At 45.4% G+C, this 27,864-nt stretch overlaps 1 protein-coding gene across 1 annotated transcript; it reads left to right on the top strand.

The window, feature by feature from the left end:
- Positions 1–1,002: 1,002 nt before the first annotated feature.
- Positions 1,003–26,830, top strand: LOC110521207 (DNA-binding protein RFX7). The gene is made up of 11 exons (XM_036968422.1): positions 1,003–1,464; positions 3,657–3,690; positions 5,966–6,051; positions 13,118–13,153; positions 13,264–13,386; positions 16,855–17,056; positions 17,392–17,602; positions 18,252–18,559; positions 20,537–20,718; positions 20,973–22,590; positions 24,054–26,830. The coding sequence occupies exons 1-11, from the start codon at positions 1,328–1,330 to the stop codon at positions 26,493–26,495; spliced, it is 5,379 nt and encodes a 1,792-aa protein (XP_036824317.1). The 5' UTR covers positions 1,003–1,327; the 3' UTR covers positions 26,496–26,830.
- Positions 26,831–27,864: the final 1,034 nt, after the last annotated feature.

Here is a 27,864-nt window from a genome sequence, read left to right as displayed (position 1 = left end):
GTTTGGCCGGGCAGCCAGCTCTAGGAAGAGTCTTGGTGGTTCCAAAGTTCTTTTACTTAAGAATGATAGAGGCAACGGTGTTCTTGGAGACCTTCAATGCTGCAGAAATGTTTTGGTACCCTTCCCCAGATCTGTACCTCTACACAATCCTGTCTCAGAGCTCTATGGACAATTCCTTCGACCTCATGGCTTAGTTTTTGTTCTGACATGCACTATCAACAGTGGGACCTTATATAGACAGGTGTGTGCCTTTCCAAATCATGTCCAATCAATTGAATTTACCACAGGTGGACTCCAATCAAGTTGTAGAAACATCTCAAGGATGATCAATGGAAACAGGATGCACCTGAGCTCAATTCCGAGTCTCATAGCAAAGGGTCTTAATACTTATGTAAATAACGTATTTCTGTTTTTTATTTTTAGTACATTTGCAAAAATGTCTAAAAACCTGTTTTTGCTTAGTCATTATAGGGTATTGTGGGAAGATTGATGAGGAACACATTTAATGTAATACATTTTAGAATAAAGATGTAACGTTACAACGTTTTGGAAAAAGTCAAGGAGTCTGAATACTTTTCCCGAATGTTCTGTATGTACTGACTATCTAGTCACAGTGTGATACATGATGCATTACAGTGAAAATGTAATATTTTTTGCAAGAATAACCTACATTGTTTTTACATTCAATAAATGATATTCATTATATTATGAAACCATTTCGGAAACTGCTTGAGCAGTTTATTTTTCGTAAGTTATCGGTCTCAACTGGAGCTGACAGTTCAAATACTGTAAATAGCGTTTATTATGTTAGTTACTAATATACTGCTGTTACACTGTTGCTACACTGCTATTACACTGTTGTTGTTGTTGTTATTATCATCAATTTGATATAGAAACATGAATCTAATGTATCTAAACTGATATTGCAGCTTCATTTACATTCCATCAATGTGATTGCGCGTGCGCATCTACAGCCTGCAAGCAGCATTGCCTTCCGTAGCCTGCAGCAGGCGTGCTCGCTGTTTGCAGCAGTGCCCAGCCTCTCTCTGCGAAATAATGCTTTTTGTATTCCCGCATGCCGTTTGTTTTCTTTTATAAAATGTCAAGTGCAGACAAGTCATAGTCGTAACCGTCATGGTCTATCGTCGATCCAGTAGGTTGACCTAGCTCATACGATCCTCATCATCAAACGGTGGGTACTCGGCTCTGGCGTCATGCATGCACTACCACAGCCGGGGAACCAACGTTATATCAAGGTATAAACAGGATGAGGCCTATTTGTTAGACCCCGACCAACCCACCTCCGCTCAACGAGAATATCATCGTGATGGCCGATGATGATGATCAACAACAACCTGGTCAGCTGAAGCCCAACTCGGGATTGGGCTCTCTTCCAACGTTAGTACCAGGACTACAGGGCCCCGAGGCCAATGCGTTGCAGTACAAAATAAAGAATTCAATTTGGTAAGATATATATTAATGCGTTCAATGGTCAATGCACACTCACCCCACACACTCCACTTGACTAGTTTATAAATTAGCTACGGTGCTGCACAGCTACAAAATGATGACAGCTCGGGGTCTCGCCTGTCTTCTACCTTAACTCACGCCTTCTCGTTTAGGTCTTCGATTCGTTTGCTAATCAATATGTAGCTAGCTAATAGCTAACTACATTGGTGTGTATTTAAGTAGCTAACCGTTAGCTAGTAGTAGAATATGAATTGAGTTTAGGTTCGCTAGCTAGCTAATTTTGGTTGTCTGTCCTTGTTGCTGGGGCTGGCTGTGAAATAATTGCTGCTAGCTAGTTAGCCGAGCTTGCTAGACAATTTACCAGACATATTGAAAAATGTATTGCTCTTTAACTACACAAGCTATGTAGCCTGCTAGCTACATCATGACAGTTAGCTACATGGTTATAATTATGTATGCATAGCCAAAGGAGGCCCAATGAGTCCTATGTACTGACACTCGTCTATTATCAATAACAGGTAAATACATACATACATCTGCAAATATGATTATAGTCAGCCAAAGGTAGAGGTCCCTGACACAAATGATCCATAATGTCATTGAATACAGTCTTTGTGTATAACATGTACTGTTCCATATTCTTGGTAATGAGACCTGTCAAAAAAATTTACATTCCTAGATCCAAATGCACTGCATTGTGGAGATCTGAAAGGATTTGATATGATATAAATCTACCATGGCAAGGTGGAATATTCACCACATTGCACCTGTTAAGGCTGGGCGATATGCCCAAAATATCATATCAAGGTATGTTTAATATTTTTGACAGTATGATGGTATTTTATGTTTTTTTGAATAATAAAAAGTTCTAATTATTCTTTATGAGTAGTGCCTAGTGTGACATCACATACATTCTAAGTGATTTCAATGGGGGTCTTCTCCATTCTGTTTGGTTTATACTGTTCAATTCAACTTCAACCCAAAATAATTTTCTGTATTTCCATCCATTTCTGACACATTGGTGCGGCTGGCTTCTGGGTTAAGGGGGAAGTGTGTCAAGAAGCAGTGCGGCTTGGCAGGGTCGCGTTTCGGACGACACATGGCTATCTACCTTTGACTCTCCCAAGTCTGAATGGAAGTTGCATCGAAGGGGCAAGACTGTAACTACCAATTAGATATCACGAAATTGCAGAGAAAAAGGGGGTAAAATATAGATATAAATTATAGTGGGCACTTTGAATACAGCATTTGACATGACAATGAATGAAAATGCCAGGGAGGAGTTATTGTTACAGGGCATGAACCAAAGTGTTGGTCAGTGTTTCCTAAGGGACCCTATAATCTCTGGCTACATTAAATGTTTCATCATGTAGCCAATATATTCATGCTTTGCCTATTCCTCTTTGATTTAAAATATACTGTTGCACAAGCAACATGCTGATTTAGGCCTACACCATCACTGGTATCAGGCTAGCTACGTTTGCTCTGACTCAGTATATCTTATTAGCTAGCTAGCCAGCTAACTAACGATTAGCGGCTAACACGATTTACCTAAAATTGGCTAAGAAAAGACAAGCTAGCCGTTTGCAGATGTAAGAAACACAAACTAATAGTGTAATTATAGAACGCTGGTGGATTTATATTAAGAAGTAAAGTGGAAGCAGCATCGTTGCCTTCAACATTGTTGCATGTGCTGCATTGAACATGCAGATTGAACGCAAGTGTCTCGTGGTCAAGCAACAACAAATGCGCTGCTTGAGTGGCGGGGGGCGGGGCTAGGTTTGTGTGGAAGGCGGCACGGATAGAGAAAGAGAACGGAGAGGGATGACTCAGGTAACGGTGTAAAATATATATATATATATATATGTATGTTACACATGGCATATGACATTTAACAAACCAAAACATTCAAATACAGTTATAGAAGGTAAAGTGAAAACCCAAACCGGTCCGTGCATCAATAGCGGGACAAGGTAAACAATGTTATACCGCCCAGCCCTAGCACCTATCAGTTCAACACAGGTGCATAGGTTGTAGGTAGGCCATGGGAGAAAGAGGTCCATTTGAGATGCATACAACATTTTGTTATGTGAGATTGAGGACTTTTGAGAACATGTTATGCTGCTGTCTTGTTCCCCCTCCGTAAATATCTCCCATTCTTTCTCTCTTTCTCTCTCTCATTGTAGCAAATCTGTACAATCAAAAGTGGACAACATATTGGTGAGTAGAGTTGTTATTAATATATCGGCTTTGATGCGGCGTGAAAAACCACAGTTCAGCTTTTAGTTAAAGGTGCTCATGTACCGGTGTGCACCAATTTTTAGCAATCGCTATTGACTTCCTCGTGTGTTTGTGAAGAATATGTCTCAGATATTACTGTCTTTCAGTAACACTTTATTTAAATGCTGCAGGTATGATGCTTTATAACTGGATATAAGCATGTATGAACCTTCATAGCTTATAAGGCTTCATAAGCCTTATAAGCTATCCAGGGTTGGGGGTCAATTCCGTTTAAATTCCAATTCAGAAAGTACACTGAAATTCCAATTCTCTTCAATGCTTTTCAATAAGGACCATTTGGAATTGGAATTTTGTTTACTTTCTGGATTCACTGGAATCGAAATGGAATTGACCCCAACCCTGAAGGGATCACTGGCTTTATTACGATGTAGCTACCTTGTCTGTGTCAACATTGAGAGCATGGCAGAGTGTCTGTCTGTCTGTTCACCCTCCTATCTCTGTCTGTTTTAGCGCTGGACTGATGTCGTCATGCAGTCTAAACATGAAGTGCGTCATAATACCCATAATGCCTAGCGGTCAAACAGGGAAATGGTTCCAATCATTTTTCCCAAAGCGGATTTTAGAAACACTTAAAATAAGGGCCGTGTTTCGTGTAGGCTCACCCTGGCATGACATTTTGATAAACATTTAAATCTATCTAGGACAAGGTGACTTTTATCAATATATTAGGTTCTATTTACTCTCAGATTTGAAAATGCAAATTAGCATCACGGTAGACACCACCAGGGTAGCCTAGTGGTTAGAGCATTGGACTAGTAACAGAAAGGTTGCAAGTTCAAATCCCTGAGCTGACAATCTGTCGTTCTGCCCCTGAACAGGCAGTTAACCCACTGTTCCATAGGCCGTCATTGAAAATAAGAATTTGTTCTTAACTGACTTGCCTAGTAAAAACTTGCCTAGTAAAAACTACTACAAGCTCCTGCACGTCATCTCTAGCTGACATCTTTGCTAACAGGTGTTGTGTCAATTTAAAACTTGCACAAGACAGTTCCTTACATTGACAATTCTGTGGAGTTTAGCCAACTTATTAATTACTAAATTTAGCTAACATAGTTCATCCAGAGATTCTTACCTTTGCCTCGATTCAACTGTCTCGTCCAGACTATCATGGCATTTGTAGTTCTTTATCATAGCCACTTTATCAGCTAATTCGTTTTTTTTTGTGGGGGGGTAAATACAGGAAAATATATTGATAAAAGTCACCTTTTCCTAGAGAGATTTACAAGGTTATCAAAACGTCAGCCTACACGAAACACGGCCCTTATTTTAAGTGTTTCTAAAATCCTCTTAAAAATTAAGGGTGGATAAAAGCTATTGGAACCATTACTTTTGTTTGACCCCTGGGTTTAGTGGGTAATTAGACTCTATTTATTTAACTAGCTGACATCTGACGTCAGTTAAGAACAAATTCTTATTTTCAATGACAGTGGGTTAACTGCCTGTTCAGGGGCCGAACGACAGATTTGTACCTTGTCAGCTCGGGGGTTTGAACTTGCAACCTTCCAGTTACTAGTCCAACGCTCTAACCACTAGGCTACCCTGCCGCCCCTGTCATGTCCATATTAGGACCCAATTAATATGTAAGGTTAGACCTACTTGTGTCAATCATAACAGAATGAAAGCAGACTATAGCTAGCCTATACTGTTAGAAAAGACAGTGGCAGGCGGAAGCTAACAAGCACATGGCATGCTGGTAGTGGTGGAGTCCAGTAAATTGTTTTTTTTTTATTCTCCGCTGATTGGCTGACAACTCTCACCTCGTTTATAAGTATGGGTTCCCCTAGCAACAAAGAGGCAAATAGAAGAGGAAGAGGTGAGATGAATTCCATTATTAGAAGCCAATTGAAAAGGAGCTAGGGTGGAGTCTGTTGTGATGTGGAAATCAAAGACGTGTTGTCAGTGTGCCCGCTGACAGCATCTCTATATGCAACATGCGTAGTGTTTTTTGTTGTTGTTGATTATCATAATATCTAGGCTACATTTACATTACATTTGAGTCATTAGGAAGCACTCTTATCCAGAGCGACTTGGCTACAATCAGGTACATTCAACTAAGGTAGGTAACTAACTGGCAGTGACAGAGAAGCGGATTCCATGGTTCCCATGGTCACAGAGATAAAAACATGTTTTGATGGGACAGACATAGTATGTTTCCCCTCTCTCTCTCTTATACCGCGCTCTGTACATTTTACAGCAAGATGTTGAGAAGTTTACAGACATCGAGAAACTCTACCTCTACCTTAAGTTGCCTTCTGGTCCCAACAATGGCATTGATAAAAGGTAACGTCTTCCCCCCTTTTCTCTGATTTAGTTGTATTTGATTAGACAATTCAAAATACATCAAATATTACATCAAGCGACAGATACAGTTGGCCTTCAGAAATTATTCATAACCCCGTGACTTATTCCAGATTTTGTTGTGTTGCAGCTTGAATTCAAAATGGATTTAAAAAAAAAATGTTCTCTCTCTAACCCACCTATAACACATTACCTCATAATGACAGTGAAAACACATGTATTGAAAATGAAATACAGAAATATCTAAATTCACAACTCTGAGTGAATTCTTTTTTAGAAGAACGTTAGGCAGCAATTACAGCTGTGAATTTTTCTGGGTAAGTCTATATAGCTTTGCACACTGAGAGTGCACAATATTTGCACATTATTCTTAAAAAAAAAAAATTCAAGCTCTTGTCAAGTTGTTGATCATTGCTAGTCAGCAATTTTCAAGTCTTGACATAGAATTTCAAGACAATTTTAGTCATAACTGTAACTCGGCCACTCAGGAACATTCAATGTCGTCTCGGTAACCAACTCCAGTATATATTTGGCCTTGTGTTTTAGGTTATTGTCCTGCCGAAAGGTGAATTTGCCTCCCAGACTGAACCAGGTTTTCCTCTGGGATTTTGCCTGTGCCTGTCTATTCCATGTATTGTTATCCTAAAAACCTCCCAAGTCCTTTACGATGAAAAGCATACCCATAACATGATGCAGCCACCACCATGCTTGAAAATATGAAGAGTGGTACTCAGTGATGTGTTGTGTTGGATTTGCCTCAAACGTAACGCTTTGTATTCAGGACATAAAGTTAATTTATTTGCCATATTTTTTGCAGTTTTACTTTAGTGCCTTATTGCAAACAGGATGCATGTTTTGGAATATTTGTATTGTGACCAGGCTTCCTTCATTTAACTCTGTTATTTAGGTTATTATTGTGGAGTAACTACAATGTTGTTGATCCGTCCTCAGTTTTCTCCTATCACAGCCATTAAACTCTAACTGTTTTCAAATCACCATTGGCCTCATGGTGAAATCCCTGAGCGGTTTCCTTCCTCTCTGGCAACTGAGTTAGGAAGGATGCCTGTATCTTTGTAGTGACTGGGTGTATTGATACACCATCCAAAGTGTAATTAGTAACTTCACCATCCTCAAAGGGATGTTCAATGTTTGCTTATTACATTTTTAACCATCTACCAATAGATACCCTTCTTTGCGAGGCATTGGATAACCTCCATAGTGTTTCTGGTTGAATGTGTGTTTTCGCTGCTCGACTGAAGGACCTTTCAGATAATTTGTATGTGTGGGGTACAAAGATGAGGTTGTCATGTATTGTCATGTTGTGTCTTGTTTCTGTCCTTTCCCTTCACCCTGTCTCCCTCTGCTGGTCGTTATTAGGTTACCTTTTCTCCCCCTCTTTCCCCCAGCTGTTCCTTGTCTCCTCCTAACTACCTCGTCACCCCTTTTCCCACCTGTTCCCTTTTTCCCTCTGATTAGTCCTCTATATCTCTCTCTGTTTTTGTTTCTGTCTTTGTCGGATTCTTGTTTGTGTTTTTCATGCCTGAACCAGACTATCGTCATGTTTGCTGCAACCTTGTCCTGTCGGAATCTGCCGGTCCATCTGAGCCTACGTATGTTTTGTTATTAAAGAAGCTCTGTTTACGTTAATTCGCTTTTGGGTCCTCATTCACGCACCGTAACAGAAGAATCCGACCAAGAATGGACCCAGCGACTTCGGATCCTCTCCACTCAGCCGTCGAGATCCAGAGAGCGATGCTAGGCAGACACGAGCAGGAATTGTCTGCTGCTCGACATGCCGTTGAGACCCTGGCCACCCAAGTCTCCAACCTCACAGAACAGGTTCACCATCTCCGCCTCGATCCACCGGCCACTTCCAGGGCTTTCGAATCTCCGGAGCCCAGAATCAATAACCCGCCGTGTTACTCTGGGGAGCCCACTGAATGCCGCTCGTTCCTCACCCAGTGTGATATTGTGTTTTCTCTCCAGCCCAACACTTACTCCAGGAGCACTGCTCGTGTCGCCTACGTCATATCTCTCCTTACTGGACGGGCTCGTGAGTGGGGCACGGCAATCTGGGAGGCAAGGGCTGAGTGTACTAACCAGTATCAGGACTTTAAGGAGGAGATGATACGGGTTTTTGATCGATCTGTTTTTGGGGAGGAGGCTTCCAGGGTCCTGTCTTCCCTATGTCAAGGTAATCGATCCATAACAGACTACTCTATTGAGTTTCGCACTCTTGCTGCCTCCAGTGGCTGGAACGAGCCGGCTTTGCTCGCTCGTTTTCTGGAGGGTCTCCGCGCAGAGGTAAAGGATGAGATTCTCTCCCGGGAGGTTCCTTCCAGCGTGGATTCCTTGATTGAACTCGCTATTCGCATTAAGCGACGGGTTGAACTTCGTCACCGAGCTCGTGGAAAGGAGCTCGCGTTCTCCGTTGCCCCCCTCTCCGCATCACTACCATCTTCCTCTGCCGGCTCGGGTGCTGAGCCTATGCAGCTGGGAGGTATCCGCATCTCGACTAAGGAGAGGGAACGGAGAATCACCAACCGCCTCTGTCTCTATTGCGGTTCTGCTGGTCATTTTGTCACTTCATGTCCAGTAAAAGCCAGAGCTCATCAGTAAGCGGAGGGCTACTGGTGAGCGCTACTACTCCTGTCTCTCCTTCAAGATCCTGCACTACCTTGTCGGTCCATCTACGCTGGACCGGTTCGTCAGCTTCCTGCAGTGCCTTAATAGACTCTGGGGCGGAGGGCTGTTTTATGGACGAGACCTGGGCTCGGGAACATGACATTCCTCTCAGACAGTTAAGGGAGTCCACGGCCTTGTTCGCCCTGGATGGTAGTCCTCTCCCCAGGATTCAGCGTGAGACGCTACCTTTAACCCTCACTGTTTCTGGTAATCATAGCGAAACCATTTCTTTTTTAATTTTTCGTTCACCTTTTACACCTGTTGTTTTGGGCCATCCCTGGCTAGTTTGTCATAATCCTTCCATTAATTGGTCTAGTAATTCTATCCTCTCCTGGAACGTCTTTTGTCATGTGAAATGTTTAATGTCTGCTATCCCTCCTGTTTCCTCTGTCTCTTCTTCACAGGAGGAGCCTGGTGATTTGACAGGGGTGCCGGAGGAATATCACGATCTGCGCACGGTGTTCAGTCGGTCCACGGCCACCTCTCTTCCCCCACACCGGTCGTATGATTGTAGTATTGATCTCCTTCCGGGAACCACTCCCCCCCGGGGTAGACTATACTCTCTGTCGGCTCCCGAACGTAAGGCTCTCGAAGATTATTTGTCTGTAGCTCTTGCCGCCGGTACCATAGTCCCCTCCTCCTCTCCCGCCGGAGCGGGGTTTTTTTTTGTTAAGAAGAAGGACGGGTCTCTGCGCCCCTGCATAGATTATCGAGGGCTGAATGACATAACAGTGAAGAATCGTTATCCGCTTCCTCTTATGTCTTCAGCCTTCGAGATCCTGCAGGGAGCCAGGTTTTTCACTAAGTTGGACCTTCGTAACGCTTACCATCTCGTGCGCATCAGGGAGGGGGACGAGTGGAAGACGGCGTTTAACACTCCGTTAGGGCACTTTGAATACCGGGTTCTTCCTTTCGGCCTCGCTAACGCTCCAGCTGTCTTTCAGGCATTAGTCAATGATGTCCTGAGAGACATGCTGAACATCTTTGTTTTCGTTTACCTTGACGATATCCTGATTTTTTCACCGTCACTCCAGATTCATGTTCAGCACGTTCGACGTGTCCTCCAGCGCCTTTTAGAGAATTGTCTTTTTGTGAAGGCTGAGAAGTGCTCTTTTCATGCCTCCTCCGTCACATTTCTCGGTTCTGTTATTTCCGCTGAAGGCATTAAGATGGATCCCGCTAAGGTCCAAGCTGTCATTGATTGGCCCGTCCCTAAGTCACGCGTCGAGCTGCAGCGCTTTCTCGGCTTCGCGAACTTCTATCGTCGTTTCATCCGTAATTTCGGTCAGGTGGCAGCTCCTCTCACAGCCCTTACTTCTGTCAAGACGTGCTTTAAGTGGTCCGTTTCCGCCCAGGGAGCTTTTGATCTCCTCAAGAATCGTTTTACATCCGCACCTATCCTTGTTACACCTGACGTCACTAGACAGTTCGTTGTCGAGGTTGACGCGTCAGAGGTGGGCGTGGGAGCCATTCTTTCTCAGCGCTCCCTCTCTGACGAGAAGGTCCACCCTTGCGCGTATTTTTCTCATCGCCTGTCGCCGTCGGAACGTAACTATGATGTGGGAAATCGCGAACTGCTCGCCATCCGCTTAGCCCTAGGCGAATGGCGACAGTGGTTGGAGGGGGCGACCGTTCCTTTTGTCGTTTGGACTGACCATAGGAACCTTGAGTACATCCGTTCTGCCAAACGACTTAATGCGCGTCAGGCGCGCTGGGCGCTGTTTTTCGCTCGTTTCGAGTTCGTGATTTCTTATCGTCCGGGCTCTAAGAACACCAAGCCTGATGCTTTATCTCGTCTCTTCAGTTCTTCAGTAGCCTCCACTGACCCCGAGGGGATTCTCCCTGAGGGGCGTGTTGTCGGGTTGACTGTCTGGGGAATTGAGAGGCAGGTAAAGCAAGCACTCACTCAAACTCCGTCGCCGCGCGCTTGTCCTAGGAACCTTCTTTTCGTTCCCGTTCCTACTCGTCTGGCCGTTCTTCAGTGGGCTCACTCTGCCAAGTTAGCCGGCCATCCTGGCGTTCGGGGTACGCTTGCTTCCATTCGCCAGCGTTTTTGGTGGCCCACCCGGGAGCATGACACGCGTCGCTTCGTGGCTGCTTGTTCAGTCTGCGCGCAGACTAAGTCCGGTAACTCCCCTCCTGCCGGCCGTCTCAGGCCGCTTCCCATTCCCTCTCGACCGTGGTCTCACATCGCCTTAGATTTTGTCACCGGACTGCCTTCGTCAGCGGGGAAGACTGTTATTCTTACGGTTGTCGACAGGTTCTCTAAGGCGGCTCATTTTATTCCCCTTGCTAAGCTTCCTTCTGCTAAAGAGACGGCACAAATCATCATCGAGAATGTTTTCAGAATTCATGGCCTTCCGTCAGACGTCGTTTCGGACAGAGGTCCGCAATTCACGTCTCAATTTTGGAGGGAGTTTTGCCGTTTGATTGGGGCTTCCGTCAGTCTCTCTTCCGGCTTTCACCCCCAGTCTAACGGTCAAGCAGCACGGGCCAATCAGACTATTGGTCGCATCTTACGCAGTCTTTCTTTTCGCAACCCTGCGTCTTGGTCAGAACAGCTCCCCTGGGCAGAATACGCCCACAACTCGCTTCCTTCGTCTGCGACCGGGCTATCTCCTTTTCAGAGTAGCCTCGGGTACCAGCCTCCGCTGTTCTCATCTCAGTTCGCCGAGTCCAGCGTCCCCTCCGCTCAGGCTTTTGTCCAACGTTGCGAGCGCACCTGGAAGAGGGTCAGGTCTGCACTTTGCCGTTATAGGGCGCAGACTGTGAGGGCTGCTAATAAGCGTAGAACTAAGAGTCCTAGATATTGTCGCGGTCAGAGAGTTTGGCTCTCCACTCAGAACCTTCCCCTTAAGACCGCTTCTCGCAAGTTGACCCCGCGGTTCATTGGTCCGTTCCGTATTTCTCAGATCATTAATCCTGTCGCAGTTCGACTTCTTCTTCCGCGATATCTTCGTCGCGTCCACCCGGTCTTCCATGTCTCCTGTATCAAGCCCGTTCTTCGCGCCCCCGCTCGTCTCCCCCCCCCCCCCATCCTTGTCGAGGGCGCACCCATCTACAGGGTCCGTAGGATTTTGGACATGCGTCCTCGGGGCCGTGGTCATCAGTACCTAGTAGATTGGGAGGGGTACGGTCCTGAGGAGAGGAGTTGGGTTCCCTCTCGGGACGTGCTGGACCGTGCGCTGATCGAGGATTTCCTCCGTTGCCGCCAGGTTTCCTCCTCGAGTGCGCCAGGAGGCGCTCGGTGAGTGGGGGGGTACTGTCATGTATTGTCATGTTGTGTCTTGTTTCTGTCCTTTCCCTTCACCCTGTCTCCCTCTGCTGGTCGTTATTAGGTTACCTTTTCTCCCCCTCTTTCCCCCAGCTGTTCCTTGTCTCCTCCTAACTACCTCGTCACCCCTTTTCCCACCTGTTCCCTTTTTCCCTCTGATTAGTCCTCTATATCTCTCTCTGTTTTTGTTTCTGTCTTTGTCGGATTCTTGTTTGTGTTTTTCATGCCTGAACCAGACTATCGTCATGTTTGCTGCAACCTTGTCCTGTCCTGTCGGAATCTGCCGGTCCATCTGAGCCTACGTATGTTTTGTTATTAAAGAAGCTCTGTTTACGTTAATTCGCTTTTGGGTCCTCATTCACGCACCGTAACAGAGGTAGTCATTCAAAAGTCCATCCAACTTATGGGACTTGTTAAAGCACATTTTTACTCCTGAACTTATTTAGGTTTGCCATAACAAAGGGATTGAATACTTGTTGACTCAAGACATTTTCAGCTTTTCATTTTTAATTAATTTGTAAAAAAAAAATATCTAAAAAAGGTAATTCCACTTTCACATTGTGGGGTATTGTGTGTCGGCCAATGACACACAATCTAAATGGAATCCATTTTAAATTCAGGCTGTAACAACAACAACATGTGGGAAAAGTCAAAGGGGTGTGAATACTTATTCTGTATCTCATTGTCGTTTGTAACCTATATTATTATTATTATTGCTGTGTTGATTGTGGTGACTTTCAATTTGTCTTGGATTAAAAAAAAACATTTGTGACCTGATAGTATAATTTTTACCTCAGCTGTTTTTTTTTTCATCACAGGCTGTATTCATATTTCGGTGCATTTGAAAAGAAAGCGTCTACAATTCCTTTTGCATCAAAATTCACCACTTCGTTCTCGGTCTTGTGATCTTATGCTGATGTCCGTTAATATAATTGTTTAATTGTATCATTAATGAAGCGATACTAGTATAGTGATTGATTTGCTATTATACCCTGTTTTCTATGTCCTTAATTGTATTTAAAAAAAAAAATGTTAATCTCTTGTCTGTCTACCCGTCACCGCAACCCTCCAACACTGCAACATCACTAGGACTGAGAATCAGAGAGCCTCCACTCCTGGACTATGGTTACTACATTACACACACACACAATTTATTGCAAGAAATCAAAATAAAATCGGAGACTATTGTTTCGCCACTAACCAGTTTGTGTCGTTGTAACTTGAAACCGTTTCAGTGACCAGAGTGGCATGTCGTCCAGCCGAACACAGCAGATGTACGCTTTCAACTGGATCCGCAATCACCTAGAGGAGCACCCTGAGACATCACTGCCTAAGCAAGAGGTGTACGACGAGTACAAGTGAGTATGACCTGTACATAGATTCCCGGAGTCAAAAGACAATAAGCAGGTCATCCTGAATCCTCCAACTAGGATTTCTGGAAATGGGAATTTATTTATTTTGAAACCCTACCCTACGTTCTCAGTACAGAATTTCCATTGAAAGTGCTTTCTAGACTTAGGTTTAAACTGTGTCTGGGAAAGCAGCCCTTGAGTGGAGTATTAGCAGTAGTAGTAGTAGCATTAGTAGTAGTAGCAGTAGCAGCAGTATTAGTAGTACTAGTATTAGTAGTTGTAGTAGTGGCAGTAGTAGTAGTAGCGGTAGTAGTAGTAGCGGCAGTAGTAGTAGTAGCGGCAGTAGTAGTAGCAGCGTTAGTAGTAGTAGTTGCGGTAGTAGTAGTATTAGCGGTAGTAGTATCAGCGGTAGTAGTAGTAGTAGTAGTGGCAGTAGTAGTAGTAGCGGCAGTAGTAGTAGCAGCGGTAGTAGTAGTAGCAGCGGTAGTAGTAGTAGTAGCGGTAGTAGTAGTAGCAGCGGTAGTAGTACTAGTATTGGTAGTAGTAGCAGTAGCAGCAGTATTAGTAGTACTAGTATTAGTAGTAGTATTAGTAGTAGTTGTAGTAGTGGTAGTAGTAGTAGCGGCAGTAGTAGTAGTAGCGGCAGTAGTAGTAGCAGCGTTAGTAGTAGTAGTTGCGGTAGTAGTAGTATTAGCGGTAGTAGTATCAGCGGTAGTAGTAGTAGCACCGGTAGTAGTAGTAGTATTAGTAGTAGTAGTAGTAGTTGTAGTCGTGGTAGTAGTAGTAGTAGCAGTAGTAGTTGTAGTAGCAGCAGCATTAGTAGCAGTAGTAGTTGTAGTAGCAGCAGCATTAGTAGCAGTAGTAGTACTTGCAGTGGTTGTGTTAGCAGTAGTAGTAGCAGTACTTGCAGTAGTAGTGGTTGTGGTTGTAGTAGTAGTAGTTGTAGTAGTAGCAGCAGCAGCAGTAGTAGTAGTAGTAGCAGCAGTAGTCGTAGTAGCACTAGCATTAGTAGTAGCAGCAGAAGTAGTATTAGTTGCAGTAGTAGTAGTAGCAGCAGTAGTAGTAGTAGCATTAGCAGCAGTAGTATTAGTAGCAGTAGGATTAGCAGCAGTAGTATTAGTAGCAGTAGGATTAGCAGCAGTAGTATTAGTAGCAGTAGTAGTAGCAGCAGTAGTAGTAGTAGTAGCATTAGCAGCAGTAGTATTAGTAGCAGTAGGATTAGCAGCAGTAGTAGTAGCATTAGCAGTAGTATTAGTAGCAGTAGCATTAGTAGTAGTAGCAGTTGCATTAGCAGTAGTAGTTAGTAGTAGCAGCAGTATTAGTAGCGGTATTAGCAGTTGTAGCAGCAGTAGTAGTTAGTAGTAGGTAATGTTAGTAGCAGTAGCAGTGATAGTAGCAGTAGTAGTAGTAGTTAGAGGTAGGTAATGTTAATAGTAGCAGTAGTAGTAGTAGTTACTAGTAGTTAATGTTAATAGTAGCAGTAGTAGTAGTAGTTAGAGGTAGGTAATGTTAGTAGCAGTAGCAGTGTTAGTAGCAGCAGTAGTAGTTACTAGTAGGTAATGTTAATAGTAGCAGCAGTAGTAGTTAGTAGTAGGTAATGTTAATAGTAGCAGTAGTAGTAGTAGTTAGTAGTAGGTAATGTTAATAGTAGCAGTAGTAGTAGTAGTTACTAGTAGTTAATGTTAATAGTAGCAGTAGTAGTAGTAGTAGTTACTAGTAGTTAATGTTAATAGTAGCAGTAGTAGTAGTAGTTACTAGTAGTTAATGTTAATAGTAGCAGTAGTAGTAGTAGTTACTAGTAGTTAATGTTAATAGTAGCAGTAGTAGTAGTAGTTACTAGTAGTTAATGTTAATAGTAGCAGTAGTAGTAGTAGTTACTAGTAGTTAATGTTAATAGTAGCAGTAGTAGTAGTAGTTACTAGTAGTTAATGTTAATAGTAGCAGTAGTAGTAGTTACTAGTAGTTAATGTTAATAGTAGCAGTAGTAGTAGTAGTTAGTAGTAGTTACTGTTAATAGTAGCAGTAGTAGTAGTAGTTAGTAGTAGTTACTGTTAATAGTAGTAGTAGTAGTAGTGGTTACTAGTAGTTAATGTTAATAGTAGCAGTAGTAGTAGTAGTTACTAGTAGTTAATGTTAATAGTAGCAGTAGTAGTAGTAGTTATTAGTAGTTACTGTTAATAGTAGTAGTAGTAGTAGTAGTTACTAGTAGTTAATGTTAATAGTAGCAGTAGTAGTAGTAGTTAGTAGTAGGTAATGTTAATAGTAGCAGTAGTAGTAGTAGTTACTAGTAGTTAATGTTAATAGTAGCAGTAGCAGTAGTAGTTACTAGTAGTTAATGTTAATAGTAGCAGTAGTAGTAGTAGTTACTAGTAGTTAATGTTAATAGTGGCAGTAGCAGTAGTAGTTACTAGTAGTTAATGTTAATAGTAGCAGTAGTAGTTAGTAGTAGGTCATGTTAATAGTAGCAGTAGTAGTAGTAGTTACTAGTAGTTAATGTTAATAGTAGCAGTAGCAGTAGTAGTTACTAGTAGTTAATGTTAATAGTAGCAGTAGTAGTAGTAGTTAGTAGTAGGTAATGTTAATAGTAGCAGTAGTAGTAGTAGTTACTAGTAGTTAATGTTAATAGTAGCAGTAGCAGTAGTAGTTACTAGTAGTTAATGTTAATAGTAGCAGTAGTAGTAGTAGTTAGTAGTAGTTAATGTTAATAGTAGCAGTAGTAGTAGTAGTTACTAGTAGTTAATGTTAATAGTAGCAGTAGTAGTAGTAGTTACTAGTAGTTAATGTTAATAGTAGCAGTAGTAGTAGTAGTTACTAGTAGTTAATGTTAATAGTAGCAGTAGCAGTAGTAGTTACTAGTAGTTAATGTTAATAGTAGCAGTAGTAGTAGTAGTTAGTAGTAGTTAATGTTAATAGTAGCAGTAGTAGTAGTAGTTACTAGTAGTTAATGTTAATAGTAGCAGTAGTAGTAGTAGTTACTAGTAGTTAATGTTAATAGTAGCAGTAGTAGTAGTAGTTAGAGGTAGCAGCAGCTGTATTTAGTAATAGCTGTTCATAGTAGCAGTTAGTAGTTAAAAAGGGGGATTTGTTTACACATTATTCACTAGAGAATCATCTAACTTTAGTGTGTTTCTTTCTGTTAACTGTTCAGATCAATCAAATGTATTTTATAAAGCCCTTTTCACATCAGCAGTGCAGTGGCAGAAATACAGTGGCTAGGAATGACATGTACAGTATTGTGATAATACATGTACATATTAGTGGAGGACGGCTCATAATAATGTCTGTAACGGAGCAAATGGAATGGCACCAGACACCTGGAAACCATGGAAACCATGTGTTTGATGTATTTGATACCATTCCACTGATTCCGCTCCAGCCATTACCACGAGCCCGTCCTCCCTAATTAAGGGAGCCTCCTGTACTACAGATTGTATTGTCATAATGCATGTTTATCATGTTGTGAATATGTTTCAGGAGCTACTGTGACAGTCTTGCCTACCACCCACTGAGTGCTGCAGACTTTGGAAAGATCATGAAGAACGTCTTTCCCAACATGAAGGCTCGCCGCCTGGGCATGAGAGGCAAATCTAAATACTGTTATAGTGGACTGAGGAAGAAAGCTTTTGTTCACATGCCTTCTCTGCCCAACCTGGACTTACAAAAATCAGATGACGGGGTGAGTTCATCAGGGTTGGGGTCAGTTCCATTTCATCAGGGTTGGGGTCAGTTCCATTTCATCAGAGTTGGGGTCAGTTCCATTTCATCAGAGTTGGGGTCAGTTCTATTTCATCGGAGTTGGGGTCAGTTCCATTTCAATTCAGTCAAATCAGGAAGTAAACTGAAATTCTAATTCCAAATCTCATTGAAAAGCAAGTTTAGGAAAATTGGAATTTCAGTTTAGATCTGAATTGAAATGGAATTGACCCAAGTAGATCCACCCTAACCCCAGACAGGATATCAGATCTGAAGGACCTTTTCCCTACTAACCCTCTTCCCTCATCTCCCCCCCAGTGTGAGTTAATGGAGCCGTCGTCGGGCCAGTCTCCCAGTGCGGAGGATGAGATGCGCTCAGCGGCCTGTGGCTTGGTGTGTGAGTGGGCTCAGAAGGTCCTCAGCAGACAGTTTGATGCCGTGGAGGACTTGGCTCGCTTCCTGCTCAACAGTCACTACATAGGAACCAAGTCCATGGCTGCCCTCACCGTCATGACTGGGGCTCCCACAGGTAGGCATGGCTAATGGGGATGGTGGTATGGGAGGTACAGGTAGGCATGGCTAATGAGGATGGTGGTATGGAAGGTACAGGTAGGCATGGCTAATGGGGATGGTGGTATGGGAGGTACAGGTAGGCATGGCTAATGAGGATGGTGGTATGGAAGGTACAGGTAGGCATGGCTAATGGTGATGGTGGTAAGGATGACCGCAGTCAATGTGGCTCAACTGTCAACATGGGGCTCACCTGTCAACAGGGGACTCCGCTGTCAACAGGGGGCTCACCTGTCAACAGGTGGCTCAGTTGTCAACAGGGGGCTCAGCTGTCAACAGGGGGCTCAGCTGTCAACAGGGGGCTCAGCTGTCAACAGGGGGCTCAGCTGTCAACAGGGGGCTCAGCTGTCAACAGGGGCTCAGCTGTCAACAGGGGCTCAGCTGTCAACAAGGGGCTCAGCTGTCAACAGGGACTGAGCTGTTAACAGGGGACTCAGCTGTCAACAGGGGCTCAACTGTCTTGCTCATGTATCAGGCTCCAGTTGAAGATGTAATGTTTTGGGTGACGGAGTCTAACGCCAGTTCTGAAGATTCAAAAAACGTTTTAAACTCTCAGGTGTGTTGACTCTGAAAAGTATTGGTTACTTCTCATCTGTATGTCTCACCAGGTCTAAAGACGCCCACGCCAACCTCTGCGTTCGTGCCCACGTCCGAGGCCTCGTCCTTCCAGCCGCAGGTGAAGACGCTGGCCTCTCCCTCGGTAGACGCCAAGCAGCAGCTCCAGAGAAAGATCCAGAAGAAACAGCAGGAGCAGAAGCTCCAGTCCCCCCTGCCTGGAGAGGCCCAGGGACAGAACCAGGCCAGGAGGACCGAGGCCAGCACCCCAGGGCCAGCTATCCCTTGTGGAAGTCCTGCTCTGCTCTCACCACAACCTACCATTGGTATAGTGGTGGCAGCTGTCTCCAGTCCCATCACGGTAAGAAGGGGTTATTAACACACACACACACACAGACACACACACACACACACACACACACACACACACACACACACACACACACACACAGTTGAAATCGGAAGTTTACATACACCATAGCCAAATACATTTAAACTCAGTTTTTCACAATTCCTGACATTTAATCCTAGTAATAAATCCCTGTCTTAGGTCAGTTAGCATCACCACTTGAGAATGTGAAATGTCAGAATAATAGTAGAGAGAATGATTTATTTCAGCGTTAATTTCTTTCATCACATTCTCAGTGGGTCAGAAGTTTACATACACTCAATTGGTATTTGGTAGCATTGCCTATAAATTGTTTAACTTGGGACAAATGTTTCGAGTTGCCTTGCACAAGCTTCCCACATAAGTTGGGTGCATTTTGGCCCATTCCTCCTGACAGAGCTGGTGTAACTGAGTCAGGTTCGTAGGCCTCCTTGCTCGCACGCGCTTTTTCAGTTCTGCCCACACATTTTCTATAGGATTGAGGTCATGTCTTTATGATGGCCACTCCAATACCTTGACTTTATTGCCCTTAAGCCATTTTGCCACAACTTTGGATGTATGCTTGGGGTCATTGTCCATTTGGAAGACCAATTTGTGACCAAGCTTTAACTTCCTGACTGATGTCTTGAGATGTTACTTCAATATATCCACATAATTTTCCTCCCTCATGATGCCATTAATTTTGTGAAGTGAACCAGTCCCTCCTGCAGCAAAGCACCCCCACAACATGATGCTGCCACCCCCGTGCTTCACGGTTGGGATGGTGTTCTTCACCTTGCAAGCATCCCCCTTTCTCCTCCAAACATAACGATGGTCATTATGGCCAAACAGTTCTATTTTTTGTATCATCAGACCAGAGGACATTTCTCCAAAAAAGTATGATCTTTGTCCCCATGTGCAGTTGCAAACCGTAGTCTGGCTTTTTAATGGTGGTTTTGGAGCAGTGGCTTCTTCCTTGCTGAGCGGCCTTTCAGGTTATGTCGATATAGGACTCGTTTTACTGTGGATATAGATACTTTTGTACCTGTTTCCTCCAGCATCTTCACAAGGTCCTTTGCTGTTGTTCTGGGATTGATTTGCACTTTTCACACCAAAGTACGTTCAACTCTAGGAGACAGAACGCGTCTCCTTCCTGAGCAGTATGACGGCTGCGTGGTCCCATGGTGTTTATACCTGCGTACTATTGTTTGTACAGATGAACGTGGTACCTTCAGGCGTTTGGAAATTGCTCCCAAGATGAACCAGACTTGTGGAGGTCTACACTTTTTTTTCTGAGGTCTTGGCTGATTTCTTTTGATTTTCCCATGATGTCAAGCAAAGAGGCACTGAGTTTGAAGGTAGTCCTTGAAATACATCCACAGGTACACCTCCAATTGACTCAAATGATGTCAATTATCCTAACAGAAGCTTCTAAAGCCATGACATAATTTTCTGGAATTTTCCAAGCTGTTTAAAGGCACAGTCAACTTAGTGTATGTAAACTTCTGACCCACTGGAATTGTGATACACTGAATTATAAGTGAAATCATCTTTCTGTAAACAATTGTTGGAAAAATTACTTGTGTCATGCACAAAGTAGCTGTCCTAACCGACTTGCCAAAACTAGAGTTTGTTAACAAGACATTTGTGGAGTGGTTGAAAAACAAGTTTTAAATTACTCCAACCTAAGTGTATGTAAACTTCCCACTTCAACTGTACGCACACAGATCAGACAAGATTGATAACTGTTAGTCCAGGTTTGGCCAGTGTAGGTCGTCATTGTAAATAATAATTTGTTTTTAACCGACTTGCCTCGTTAAATAAAGGTTATAAACACTACGTAGTCAAAAAAAAAGACACAGAAATAAACCAGATAAGTGTTTTTCCTATAAGTATTTTTCGTGTTTAATGCTAATAGTCATAATTCCCTAATCGAACATGTTCCACCGTGTCCGTTTCCCCCCCCTGCAGGTCCAGAGGAGCAGACAGCTGATGACTTCCCCTAGCCCAGTGGGATCCGCCGAGGGGAAGGTCCTGCCAACGGTCAACTTCCAGGTGGTCACCCACACCCAGTCTCTGACCCACAGGCAGTCCCCGAAGACTCCCCAAAACATCTCAGCCAGCCCCGTGGGCGACCGCCTGGCCAGGCACAGGTAACAACCATAATAATAAGGAAGTATAAACTATACCGTCAGAACCAAAACCTAAGGTTAGGCATAGAGTTCAAATTAAGTAAGGTTAAGGTTCAGGAACAAGGGTTAAGTTGGGTATAGTTTCAGCGGGGTTAAGGTAAGGTTTAGGGCAATGCGCTATTGTTCTGCTGGTTAAATTGACACTGTCTAATAGACATTAATTAACACGAAATCTGTAGTTTGTGTTAATCTATTTCCATCTCCTGGAACCACAGGTACCCCCAGATCCTCCCCAAGCCCTCAGCCACGGGGGCCATCACCCTGCGTTCGCCCCCCACCCTGCTCATCACAAACAGCCCCATGAAGACCCACCACGTTGTCAAGATGACCGCCATCTCCCTGGCCCCTAGCAACACTCTCAGTACCAGCAGTAACAGTATGGTCCTCAGGCCAGCTTCGGCCGGGGTGGGAACCACCACCACCACCACCACCTTTACCACCATCGCTGCCCTAGAGGAGGTTCAGCAACAGGGACAGAGCCAGGGAGGCCCCCCAGCCCCAGCCACCCCCCAGTCCCCTGCAGCATGGCCTGGCGCCCCACCCTCCACCCCTATTCCCACAGTGGTCCCTGAGGCCATCATCACTGATAATACCCCGGGCTGTAACTCTGATAAACGGAGCACCATAAAGCAGTCCCCCTGTGGGGCCAAAGGTCCAGAGAGAGCCACCAAGTACCGGGCGGCCAGCGAACCCTCGCTTATGGTCAAATGCTCACCAGGACCTGACAGAGTGACCGCTAGGACCAAAAGCGTCTCATTCTCCTCCACCTCTCCTCCAGCTGCTGCCACCAATGCAGCGATCAAGTGGGCGGGGCCTCAGCAGGACAGCAATAAGAGCATCATCGCCACCACCTGTCATCAAGAAAGTCCTTTGTATCTGACTGTTGCTCCCTCGGCCAATCAAAATACTCCTAACGTCAGCGGAATGTCCTCCTCGTCCAATGGCTCGTCGGCTGTTACCTTATTGTCCCCTAAAGACTCCTCGTTTGGGGTCAAGAGCCCCAGGAAGCGGGCCGGCCCCGGGCTGGATTCCTCCCACGTCATCCCTGTGAAGCGCGTCTTCATCTCCCAGCAGCCTTTGAGTGTGACCTTTGACCCCAAACCATGGGTTCCAGCTAGACCTGGCACTCCTGCCAGACCTGAGAGTGCCCCCTGTCGAGTGACAGTGAAACAACACCTAATGCCCACGAAGATCCTGGCGCTGTCCGACTCGCCTGTCACGAACGCAGACATCTCCTCCCTCTCTTCCTCGCAGGCTGTCGTCAGTGTGAAGCCACAGGTCTCCTCGTTGCTGGTAGTGAAACGCGAAGACCCGTCCTCTCGAGGACTAACACTAAGCACTGTCAGCAGTCACACCAGCAGCACTGCAGCCCCTGATAGCACCACCACCACAGTGTCTGAGCAGCAGCAACACTCTGGGGCCTCTGTCTCTGTGATGGCGGTAGGAGCACAGCATCAATCTGAGGCCTCTGTCTCTGTGATGGCGGTAGGAGCACAGCATCAATCTGAAGCCTCTGTTTCTGCGATGGCGGTAGGAGCACAGCATCAATCTGAGGCCTCTGTCTCTGTGATGGCGGTAGGAGCACAGCATCAATCTGAGGCCTCTGTCTCAGCGATGGCGGTAGGAGCACAGCAACAATCTGAGGCCTCTGTCTCTGTGATGGCGGTAGGAGCACAGTGTCAATCTGAGGCCTCTGTCTCTGTGATGGCGGTAGGATCACAGCAACAATCTGAGGCCTCTGTCTCTGTGATCGGGGATATAAAGAGCACAATGTGGGAGGAGTCAGCTGCGGGGCAGCCGGAAGAGCTGCAGAAACAGACCTTCAGTCAGAATGTGAGTCTATAGCTGTGTTCGAATACCCATACTGTGTACTACATACTTAATGCGTATATACTACATACTATTAGTATACTGTAAACGAACGGTATCCTTTCAGTTGAGCGTACTAGCGGTTCGTCGGTCTACCGGACGTTAATGCTGTTGCTATGCAACTTATTGCTAGCTTGTTAGCATAACAAATTACTAGCTAGACATTTTACGACTTCATTTTTACAAATTTACAAACACTCAACACCCGTTGAATATGGCTGGTGTCAGTAAACGTTTGCAAAAAAGCGTAATTAAATTGTTGCTAGCAGCACAGTTACAGTCACCAACGCTCTAGGTAACATAACAACTGCCTAACCAGCTCTGCTAGGGTGGGTTAAATGGTCAGAGAGAGGTGTTCTCTCATTTGTGTCTGGAAGAAGCTAGCATGCTAGCCAACGTTATAAAGTTAGCTTGGGTGCTTGACTGCCTGTTGTGAGGTCAGAAAACTCGGATCAACCCTACTCTTCGGCCAGATTTACAAACGGACAATCTGACAACGCTCTGATTTTACTAACGCAGGCCTGAATTTACGAACACACCCTTAGTAGCCAACTAACGTTAGGTAGCTAGCTAACATACCGGTACATACTACTGTAATGCGTTTCGTAAGGCTAGCATAGCTAACAAATTGTCAGCCAACATAATGTGTAAGGTAACTTATTTGAAAACTTATTTAAAGCAATTGAATTTCTATCCGTTCTCGTCAGTCTGCATATTTTCCGCCATTTTCTTCAAATCTGAAAACATTGTGAAGCCACGCCCATTTTTTATGAAGAATTGCATTATGGGCCCTAAAAGCACGGAAATAGTGTCCACTGCTTGTGTCCTTCGTATTTTGGTGAATGTAGGAGGACATCCGGGAACTTTTGGCATACTAACTACATCCGCTCTTTGACCAATAAGCATACTACAAACTCAATGTATGTCACAAATAGTACTTAGGTTAGTGCAATTAGTATGAGTATTCCAACACAGTTTATATGTGTGGCCCCTCTATGTCTATGTATAGTGCTAATTGTTTTTAAATAGATAAGAGTTTAGAAAAGTTAATATTTTAACACCGGACACCGATTTTAAAATGTAACGCACCATTTTTAATCATCCTCTTGCCTACCTCATTTGAACACACACTTGTATATATATTTTTGTTCTACTGTATTATTGCCTGTATGTTTTGTTTATTCCACGTGTAACTCCGTGTTGTTGTTTTGTGTCGCACTGCTTTAGCTTTATCTTGGCCATGGTCGCAGTTGTAAATGAGAACTTGTTCTCAACTAGCTTACCTGGTTAAATAAAGGTGTTCTCAACTAGCCTACCTGGTTAAATAAAGGTGAAATAAATAAATAATCCTTGTAGGGTAATGTCAATGAAACATTGTCCCTCCTCTGATGGTCAATAAAGTTCTATTCTGATTTTTTCAATTCTAGATACCAGCAGACCACACCAAGCAGCAGGCCCTGGGCTCCACCATGAACCAACACCAACTCCCAAACATCATGTCCCAGACCTCAGACTCCTCTGATCAGTTATCTGGCCTTCACCAGGAGATGGTGGACTTTGCCTCCTCAGCCTCCCAGCACGGCTCCACCATGGACTACTTCTCCTTTAACGATGACGATATGACCCAGGACAGCATAGTGGAGGAACTGGTTCAGATGGAGGAACAGATGAAGCTGAAGGGCCTCCAGCCGTTGTTCAGTAGCTGTGTGGATAATATCTCTCTCCAGGGACAGCCTGGGGGCCCCCAGGGGTCCATCCTCAACACTCACCACCAGGGGGATAGTTCCTCTTTCTACCAGTCTGCCCATAGCAGCACAACCCCCATCCAGACTCCCACCCCGACTCCCACCCCGACTCCAACCCCGACCCCCACCGAGATGACTCTCGGTGGGCACGGGCTGACCAGAGAGAGCCCCTGTTGCCATCACAGCATGGCCCCTATCACGCCCGTGGAGGGGCCTCTAGGAGGCCGACACACCCCTATAAGCGCTCTGTCTAACTGTTCTAGCGGCATTCCGCCCAGCCCTGTGGAGTGCAGGAACCCGTTTGCCTTCACCCCTATCAACTCCAGCATGGCAGGGGGTTACCACGATGCCTCCGTGGTGTCTGTCTCCTCCAGTCCCATCAAGCCCATGCAGAGACCCATGGCCACGCACCCAGATAAGGCTAAACTGGAGTGGATCAACAACCGCTACAACAGTAGTGGTACTGAAGCTACTGGAGGAGTCGGAGCAGGGCCAGGGTCTGGGTTATCCATCTCTAACCACAGCCTTGGTGGACTCCTGCCTAGTTACCAGGATCTAGTGGATGACCATTTCCGTAAGCCGCACGCCTTCGCTGTTCCGGGCCACAGTGGCCAGTCTTTCCAGTCTCAGTCCAGACTGCAGGATGGCGAACACTTCTCTCCCATCTCCCCGGTGCAACAGCAGATGACCAGCGTGTCGACCACGCCCACCAACACTCCAACCAAACAGGATGAGAGATTTGCTGTGCCCGCCCCTTTAGACAACAAGGGCGGAGCCTCATCGTCGGGGGGCGGGACGTTCCGTTGCCGTAGCGTCAGCCCCGCCGTGCGCCAGAGGACCTTCAGCGGCACTGGCACAACCACTCAATTGGTCGTCTCCCCTTTCAGCTCCCCCATGACCTCCTCCGAGATACTCAGCTTCCTGTCCAATAGCCAATCGGTGGGCAGTAACCTCCACAGCATGGCCCAGCGCAGCCAATCGGTGCCCTTAAACATCATGATGCAGAGCGTTGTGGAGATGGAGCTGCTTCCTGTAGAGATGCAGGCCATCCAGGGACAGAACCAGAGTAATGCCAATAAGATCACCAACGTCCTCTTGAGTAAGATGGACTCTGGCGTGGACGACACAGTCAGGGGCCTGGGCATCAACAACTTCCCCTCCAACTACACTGCCCGCATGAACCTCACCCAGATGCTGGAGACCCAGTCTCAGAGCCAGGCCACCAATGGGAGCTTCACAACCGGAAGGGGAGGAGGTAACACCCACCAATCCCACCTTCAGCTGCAGACCGTCAGCTCCAGCCCTGCCTCCTTCGACCTCCAGCAGCATGGGGGCTACCTCACCAGCGCTGGAGGAGGCGGGGGTGGGGTGAGCTTCTCCTCTGGAGACAACCAAGCACAATCAGGTCCTGGTGAGAATGTGGATCTGGAGCTCCAGCAGATCCAGGGCCTCCAAGAGCTCCAGACCCAGACCCAGCTCCAATCCCAGGCTAGACTGCTCCAGAGTCCCCAGCTCCAGGGTGGGCTCCAGCTTCTCCAGACCCAGACCCAGCTCCAATCCCAGGCTAGACTGCTCCAAAGCCCCCAGCTCCAGGGTGGGCTCCAGCTTCTCCAGACCCAGACCCAGCTCCAATCCCAGGCTAGACTGCTCCAGAGTCCCCATCCCCAGCTCCAGCTTCTCCAGACCCAGTCCCAGGTACTCCTCCAGCCCACCCCCACCCAGCAGCAGCAGGACGATGACGCCCAGCAACAGCTAGACTTCAACAACACTGTTAAAGACCTGTTAGGTGACGACGGCCTCAACGTTGACGCTGAAGGCCTCAACCCCAGCTCTCAACTGGTCGGTCAGGTGGCGTCAGAGCTTAATGCCGCCGTGGTGTCCGACTTCACCAATGACATCAGGTTGACCTCCGACCTTTCCAACAGCATCACTGACCTGAACACACTGGACGCCAACCTCCTGTTCAATCCGTCCAATCAGCAGCAAGAACAGTACGAAGACGCCACACTGGAAGAGCTGAAGAACGATCCTCTGTTTCAGCAGATATGTAGTGATACTGTGAACTCCTCGTTCGACTGGCTAGAGAGCAAAGACCAGCCTACTACCGTAGAGATGTTGGGCTAATGTTGTTATTGGACGCATCCCAAATGGATGCTCATTCTCTACATAGTGCACTACTTTTCATCAGGGTCCATAGGGTCGACCCATAGAGCCTGGTCAAACGAAGTGCACTAAATATAGGGAATAGGATGCCATTTCAAATGCAAACCAGTATTTTTAAATAAGTATTTATGGTTTTCGTTTTGTTGTCTTTTGTTTTGAACTGTGAGTAATTTGTATACAGTGTATTTGGGAAAATATTCAGACCCCTTCACTTTTTACACAGTTTGTTACGTTACATTCATTCTTATTCTAAAATGGATTCCATTGTTTTTTCCCCCTCCATCAATTTACACACAATACCCCATAATGACATCACAATACCCCATAATGACATCACAATAACCCATAATGACAAAGAAAAAACAGTTTTTTTGAAATGTTTGCAAAAAAATTATTTACATTTTTTTTAAATACCAAAATATTTCATTTACATAAGTATTCAGACCCTTTACTCAGTACTTTGTTGAAGCACCTTTGGCAGCGATTACAGCCTTGAGTCTTCTTGGGTATGAAACTACAAGTATGGCACACCTGTATTAGGGGAGTTTCTCCCATTCTTCTCAGCAGATCCTCTCAAGCTCTGTCAGGCTGGATGGGGATCGTTGCGGCACAGCTATTTTCAGGTCTCTCCAGAGGTGTTCTCTCGGATTTAAGTCCAAGCTCTGGCTGGGCCACTCAAGGACATTCAGAGACTTGTCCCCTAAGCCACTCCTGCGTTGTCTTGGCTCTGTGCTTAGGGTCATTGTCCCATTGGAAGGTGAACCTTCGCCCCAGTCTGAGGTCCTGATCGCTCTGGAGCAGGTTTTCATCAAGGATCTCTGTACTTTGCTCTGTTCATCTTTCCCTCGATCCTGACTAGTCTCCCAGTCGCTGCCTCTGAAAAACGACCAACAGCATGATGCTGCCACCACCATGCTTCACCGTAGAGATGGTGGAGCTTTCCTCCAAACGTGACGCTTGGCATTCAGGCCAAAGAGTTCAATCTTGGTTTCATCAGACCATAGAATCTTATTTTTCATGGTCTGCGTCCTTTAGGTGCCTTTTGGCAAACTCCAAGCGGGCTGTTATGTGCCTTTTACTGAGGAGTGGCTTCCGTCTGGCCATTCTACCATAAAGGCCTGATTGGTGGAGTGCTGCAGAGAAAGTTGCCCTTCTGGAAGGTTCTCCCATCTCCACAGAGAAACTCTGGAGCTCTGTCGGAGCAACCATCGGGTTCTTGGTCACCTCCCTGACCAAGGCCCTTCTCCCCTGATTTCTCAGTTTGGCCGGGTGGCCAGCTCTAGGAAGAGTCTTGGTGGTTCCAAACTTCTTCCATTTAAGAATGATGGGA

The sequence above is a fragment of the Oncorhynchus mykiss genome, chromosome 30 (assembly GCF_013265735.2).
Source record: "Oncorhynchus mykiss isolate Arlee chromosome 30, USDA_OmykA_1.1, whole genome shotgun sequence".
Lineage (NCBI taxonomy): Eukaryota > Metazoa > Chordata > Actinopteri > Salmoniformes > Salmonidae > Oncorhynchus > Oncorhynchus mykiss.
Note: the sequence above shows the minus strand (reverse complement) of the source record. Positions and strands in the feature narration are given on the sequence as shown.